The sequence below is a fragment of the Corvus brachyrhynchos genome, unplaced genomic scaffold (genome assembly GCF_000691975.1).
Source record: "Corvus brachyrhynchos isolate BGI_N302 unplaced genomic scaffold, ASM69197v1 scaffold450, whole genome shotgun sequence".
Classification (NCBI taxonomy): domain Eukaryota; kingdom Metazoa; phylum Chordata; class Aves; order Passeriformes; family Corvidae; genus Corvus; species Corvus brachyrhynchos.
In genome coordinates, this window is record NW_008235749.1 from 294,465 (window position 1) to 300,877 (window position 6,413).

Sequence of the window (6,413 nt, forward strand, 5' to 3'; positions counted from 1 at the left end):
CGCGGGGGAACCATCGCACCTGCCCTGCTCACCGGGAGCCGCCAGCGCCCCTGCCGGCTGCGAGCGGAACTGCACCCGAGGGGAAAAGGGCCCGACAGCCGAGAAGGCTGGCACTGGGTTTGTGATTGTTTGCTGTCACTGCCATAGTTATTGCTGTTTGTTTGACTGCTTATACACATATAGATATATAATAGTAAAGAACTGTTATTCCTATTTCCCACATCTTTGCCTAAAAGCCCCTTGATTTCAAATTTATACTAACTTGGAGGGAAGGGGGGTTGCATCTGCCATTCCAAGGGAGGCTTCTGCCTTCCTTAGCAGACACCTGTCTTTCAAACCAAGACACTGAGAAAAGAGTGACTCTGCTTTGACCACCTTCCTCTTGTTCATCAGCTTTCCAAGGCCAAGGCTAGCCAGGGGTAAAGGCAGGGAGCTGTACTCCTCCTGGCCTGCCACTGCCTTCACCTTATTCCTTAAGGATGGCCAAGCATAGACAGCTCAGCTCAGAGCAGCTGAACCAGGCTTCTCTCCCAAAAGGGAGAAAAATAACCTAAATTCCACTGTCCTCAACTACACCCTGTCCCCTTCTCTAAGTACCACACTGTCTCCCCAGGCTGGACATGAACTGTCCCTAGTCAAATCAGAGCAGCTGACATGCAGTTTGTGGAATTGCTCCTGTCCTTTCTGCAAGGTGGAGGATGATGTGCACTGCTGCACCAGCTTTGTGCCAGCCACAATTCCCTGTCAGTGGAGCAATCTTTCAGTACCCAACAGGGACAACTTCATGGTCCTTTGAGTGGAACCATGAGAAGTATCAAACCACATGCAAGAATAATTCTCAATATCAGCTCTTCCCCTGTCCCAGGGGGATGACAGCCCTGGTGTACAGACCTGCCATAGAACACAGAGTCTGGAGCTCATCGTGCCAGCTGAGCACACCTTTTGACAGTGTCTGAAGGAGTGCCCATGGCAGAAGGGAGCCCATACCCATATTCCAGGTGCCAATGAAGATGGTGATCATATCAGGCTCTGGTTGCTCTGAGTGTTTATTCTTCATCTGCTGCAGAAGCTGGCAGAACCCTTCTCTCTTCTAGACAGGGAGGAGCAGAGAAAATTAATGAGATACTTAACTCCTCCAACATGACCTGTTGAAAAAACTGGCTGAACCAGGAAATTCCCAGCACACTTGAAGGGCAGATTAGCTCTGCACTATCCTGAAACCTTCCCAGAGGCTGCCTTTCCTGTGGTGTGTTTTTAGGCATTTAGCTTGTGCATTAACAAATGCTGAGCTGGTCAGAAGAAAGTCTTTTCTTCCCTCTTTGCCTATATGAACCTTTTCACAGCGGCGATCTCAACTCCTTGCCTCTCCTCACTGTTTGGTCTGTCCTCTTTCAGTGACAGCACCTAGGTGTCCAGTATCTCCCTTCACAGAGTGCACTTGCTCATTTTCTGGATGTTTCCAGAACAAAGGAGAAATTTAGTTTTTACAAAACCAACTACTGTCCTTCAACAGTTCCTCTTTCTGCCAAGGAATGCCCCATGTTCCACTCCCACCTGGGTACCTGCTCCAGGCTGGCAGGAAGGAAACACCATGTATGTACCTTGGAATCGGAAAAAACATATTCCTTCCGCTGTGTTTTTTCTTTTTCTGTTTCCAGAACAATCACCAGCTTATTTGGAAGCTTCTGGGACTTGATGAGCTGCAAGACTGAACAGAGGCTGGGTGTCACGAGCTACGGTCACTGAAATAAGGGTCCCACCAAAAAGAACAGAATCCTGCTCAAAGGCTTGGGATTTATGTGGTGTCTTTTCTGTCTGTGCAGTTGGTCCTGCAGACCTGCATTTTAATGTTGCTTAATCCTGTTCCAAATAGGAACAGATTTGGACTCCAAGTGAAGAGGACCCCCAAAATGCTTCTGCTTGGAGCTCTTTTCCATCCCAAGCCTTGGAGTGTGAAGCGAAGCCTTGACTTTGTGCAGGCAATCCCCCTGTATCCTGAGCCAGCCTACATGTGTTCCTTTCCCATCTGTGAAAGAGGATGTAAGACCTCATTTGGTGCTAAAGGTGATTCCTGCCATCTAAAATAGCAGCTAATTATTATGAACACCAGGTGGAAAAAGCCAAGCATGAAGGCTTATCTTTTCAGTTACTGCCAGCAGCAGGTTGATTTTCTAGCAGGAGAGAGCCCAAGGGCATCATCTACTCTCTGATAAATCTCTTTGTGTCAACTTCAGTGAGCTGCCTGTTCAGAAAGACAACAGAAAAAAAGGGAAGTTGTTTGAATCAGGCAATCACAGACCAAACTGGCATTGCTCATGATGAGAGATACCAACCTACATAGAAAAAATCAAGGGAAATTGACTGAAAAATGTTATTGAAACTGAGTGTCTGGATTTTCACCATCAAAAATCATCACAGAAGTCAGCATGTTCCTGCAGAATGTTGGGGGTTTTTTTCAAGTGACATTGCTTTTCAGAAAAAAATGGTTCTATTGCAACCAACTCTATGGGGAATCTTCTACCAAAACCTGCTCCGTTGCAGTACTGATTCCAGTACTGAGGCCAGGTCTAAAACAATCTGTGAAAGCTGGTTATCCCAGTACTGAGATATATGTGTCTTGCACCCAGGACCTAGCAGAATCTCCTGCCCTCTGGGCCAAACCTTGCCCCAAGTGGGGCTGAAGGGAACCTCTCCCCATCATCCAGGGGCCCAGAGCCTAGTCCAGTGTTTGTGACATTAAGCTGACATCTTACTTTTCTTGTGGGTATAGAACTTGTCTTCTGGACCATCCTTAGATCTCTTGATAATCAGTTTTCCCATTTCCACATCCACTTTGAGTTGTATTTTTGAGAAAATTCCTAGGGAGTCAGTTTTGACCTAGTGGAATACAGAGAGGTTTTCCATGAGGGACCTTCTACACTTCAGTCACATGTATTACAGACGCAGCACTTCCCTCAATTCCTGGACACATGTCATTATGCCAGTCTCACTAGACATCTCTTAGACATTTTCATGGTGCCAAACAGCATCCAGGAATAGCTGTTATCTCTGTGTCAGCACAGCAAACTTCCCAGGAGCTGAGATGCTGACATAAATCTGTGTTACTGTCCTTCCACATTATGATCAGCATCATTAAAGGAGTAAATTTACCTCAAAAGTGACAGGGGGGATAAGGGAGCGCCGGTGTGTTGAATCAGGACCTTCAATCAACAGTGTTTTCACCTGTAAAAGAATTATGTGTAATTGATTGCCTTTGGTGATTCTGCACTACATTGAGAGTAATGAAATCAGAACAAAGCAATCTTACTGTGGCAGAGCACTGCACTGATGATGAACAAGGAATATAACTTGAGGCAAAAGATGGTAAGAAGATGATATAAAATAGCTTGGAAACACTACCTTTTCTTCAATAGAAGACAGCAAAGAAATCAGCTGGTTGAGTTTCAATACAATATTGACTGGACTTGCTTCACCAAGCATCTGAAACCACAGCACAGGAACAAAAAGAGAGAGGGAGATGGGTGATTACCAAGCCAACAGAGCACGGCCTGGAGTGCAGTCCCAGGAACACCTCACACAGAGCAAGGAGCAGCACTCTGATCTGTAATGGGCAGCACAAGAGCACAGAACATGCAGAAGTGTGGGAGGGTGGAAGGACAAATCTACAAACCTGTTCCATAGGGTCGAGGCAGCTGGCAATGCAAAGGAGTCAGCTTGCTTCTGGGAGCAAGTTTGCATGACCAGGCCTGGGGCTCAACATACAGAAATCCTGGACTTTTGGTTTTCTGGCAGGGAGAGGAAAGTCATGTGGACTTAAGTGGGTTTGGGATAAGGAAGGATTTGGCAGTGAAACATCCTAGAATGAGGTTTATGCAAAAAGAAGTGTGCAATGCCAGCCCACATTCTGAGGGAGGATGGGGAGGTGGGAGTCCTCAAGCAGTTGGTGGCACTTTCCTCTAGGACAGGAAGGGGGAGCAGGTGGAGTGGGCTATGAGATAAGAGAAACTGCGGGATAGAACTCACTTTGTGCCCTCTGCACTGTGCAGAAAGAGGCTAAAGAGAACAGAAGCGGCGTGTGCCCACCTGCACCCCACTGGCCATCGCTGCGCACCAGAGCCATCCCTGCCCCCGCTGACAGCCACCCACATACCTGTCCTGCTCTTCCCACCTCCCTTACCTGGGAGCGCTGGTGGGTACTGGGGTGCAGCTGCTGCTCAAACACCTTCTGGATGGACTCCAGAGATGGGAGAGTCCTCGAGGCCTCACTGTGAATACAGACACGGCACAGGTCTAAGGCTGTGGCCAGCTCCCTGGGTCCGTTCGCAGTCAGACAAAACCACACAGAGGAGACAATGGGCACACGTCCACACTGGGCCTGCCCTCGCCATGTGCCCATGAGCTGTGGGATGGGTGATGGGAGCAAATCCCAGCTGCTTGGTGACACGGTCTACAGGACAGTGTGAGTCAGGCAGCTGACTTTGCCTTGCAAAGCTGGGACATGGCCATACTGGCTGCTCCTCTGGTTTTGCTTTGGAGGTTCTAACTTCCTAAATCTCCCCGGAAAGGTATCCCAGTCTGGGCCAAACCTGAAGATGCGGTGTACAAGCAGCATCAACCAAACTATGCCAACTCGTAGAAGTGCACTCAAATGCCTCAGAGCCCACCACAGTTGGGTGCCTCTGAATGCTTGCAGCCGTGGGAGCAGCTCGGTTCTGTACAGGGCCTGTGCAGCTGCTGAGGTTGCTGGGGACAGTGCTAGGGACAATGCTGGGGACTCTGTGCAAAAGGAAACTAATTCTTAGATATTTCATTTCACATGACAAAGAGGGGCCGAGCGCAGCAAGGGGGTGGAAGAGGCAGCCCTTGATCTCCTGAGCAGAACCGTTTATGGGTAACAATGAGATTCTTCCAGCGCTTCCCTACGAGATTCCACAGGATGCTCATTTGTCAAAACGCTGCTGTGTGAATTTGGCACAGAAGCTGCGTGCTGATAATGACAAGACTTATCACAGAAAGAGCAGCCAGGGAGCACAGGTCAAAAGGAAGGTGATGGTGGCAAGCAGCACTATGCTCGCACTGTGTCTAGTCAATGGTGGATATTAATGATTTCCCTCACTTTCCTAAGTCCGAATGGATGGGATTTTATTCCATCTTTGTTAGGGAAAGTGCTCCAAAGCAAAAGCGTGCCTGCCCGAAGATTGGATATTTGTCTAGGTGCTGAACCAAGGATGACTAATTGCCTAAATTAAGCATTCATATTTGACATTTCAGTCTGAAAGACTTGCCATGGGACACACAGGAGTACAAGGCACATGTAGGAATCTGGTTCTGCTAATTGTATTCCTCCAATGCCACTATTCAGCTCTGGATCACCTAGGGCCAGTGTCACTGCAAACAGCTCTGGCCCCAAACCCAAGAGTGCCATTGATTTCTGCAGCCATGGAGTCAGACCCCAGGAGGCTGCAAGCAGTTGCAGGAACACTGGGTGAAGTTTAGTTTGAGAAGAGTGAAAGGATATTTATTGTGTTGTACAGGCCATCTCTTAAAAACACAGCAGCAGCAGTTTGAAGCAACTCAGGAGTGATTTCCTATGGGAAGATTGCCCTCTGTTCATAGTGCAAAGTGTAGGCTGCGTGTGAGGAGGAGGAAGAGCTCCTGTGGGTGTTCAAGCTCAGCAAAACCACAGGGTGGTTTTAATTACACTTGTAACTTCTTTTGTTTTCTTCTCTTGACAGTATAAATACCTTTAGTGATCTTCATTGAAGTTTCAGAAGCCTGCGTGTCCACATTCAGTTGCACAAGTGCTGGTATCACAAGTGCTTGAAAAGCTACCTTAAAAGCTTGTTGGGGTTTAGGAGTTCTTCTTTTGCTCCTTTCTCTTAGAGAATTTTTTCCCATTTTTTGTTGCTAAGAGACAATAACGACGGGGTACTTAGGACAGACAAAAAAGTTTCCCCGAGAAGGGTGGGGCTGGCTGCCCTCTTAGCTGGGGGTTTCTTGTGGAAGGGCAGAGATACCACAAGAATTGGGAGAGCAACCATTGAACTGGGACCTTATTAACACCCTACCTCACAAAAAAGAGGACTTTCACCATCTGCTTAGGTGCCTTCAGGAGAAAACCCCAGGATCCAAGGGAGCCTGTCTCTCTCAGACGTGTTCAGGAGCCAGGCGGCCACTGCCCAGCCCCCACCGTGCCTCTGTCACTGCTCCAGGGTTTCTTTGCTACACTGTAACTCACACCCCCTGCCTGCCCTGATTCCTTGGGGTTCCAGCTACAGCTGCCGAGTTTCTGATACATCTCATCTACCACTCTGGGACTTTGCTCATCCCTGCCTTCCCAGCTTGCTACTCTGAGGTCCCTGCTACAGTTCCTTTTGCTATCCAGAGGGGGCACCAGGATTGGCTGCCCCTGT

The 6,413-nt window shown here is 48.2% G+C and overlaps 1 protein-coding gene across 2 annotated transcripts in view; it reads right to left on the minus strand.

The window, feature by feature from the left end:
* Nucleotides 1-6,413, minus strand: part of INPP5D (inositol polyphosphate-5-phosphatase D) — a 62,064-nt gene that overhangs the window by 15,703 nt on the left and 39,948 nt on the right. For both annotated transcript variants that reach the window (XM_017726268.1, XM_017726263.1), the window contains exons 8-13: nt 4,178-4,265; nt 3,400-3,480; nt 3,151-3,222; nt 2,754-2,877; nt 1,602-1,708; nt 988-1,090 (exon numbers count right to left, since the gene is read on the minus strand). In XM_017726268.1, coding sequence (XP_017581757.1) covers nt 988-1,090; nt 1,602-1,708; nt 2,754-2,877; nt 3,151-3,222; nt 3,400-3,480; nt 4,178-4,265 — 575 coding nt within the window. The remainder of the gene's footprint in view (nt 1-987; nt 1,091-1,601; nt 1,709-2,753; nt 2,878-3,150; nt 3,223-3,399; nt 3,481-4,177; nt 4,266-6,413) is intronic.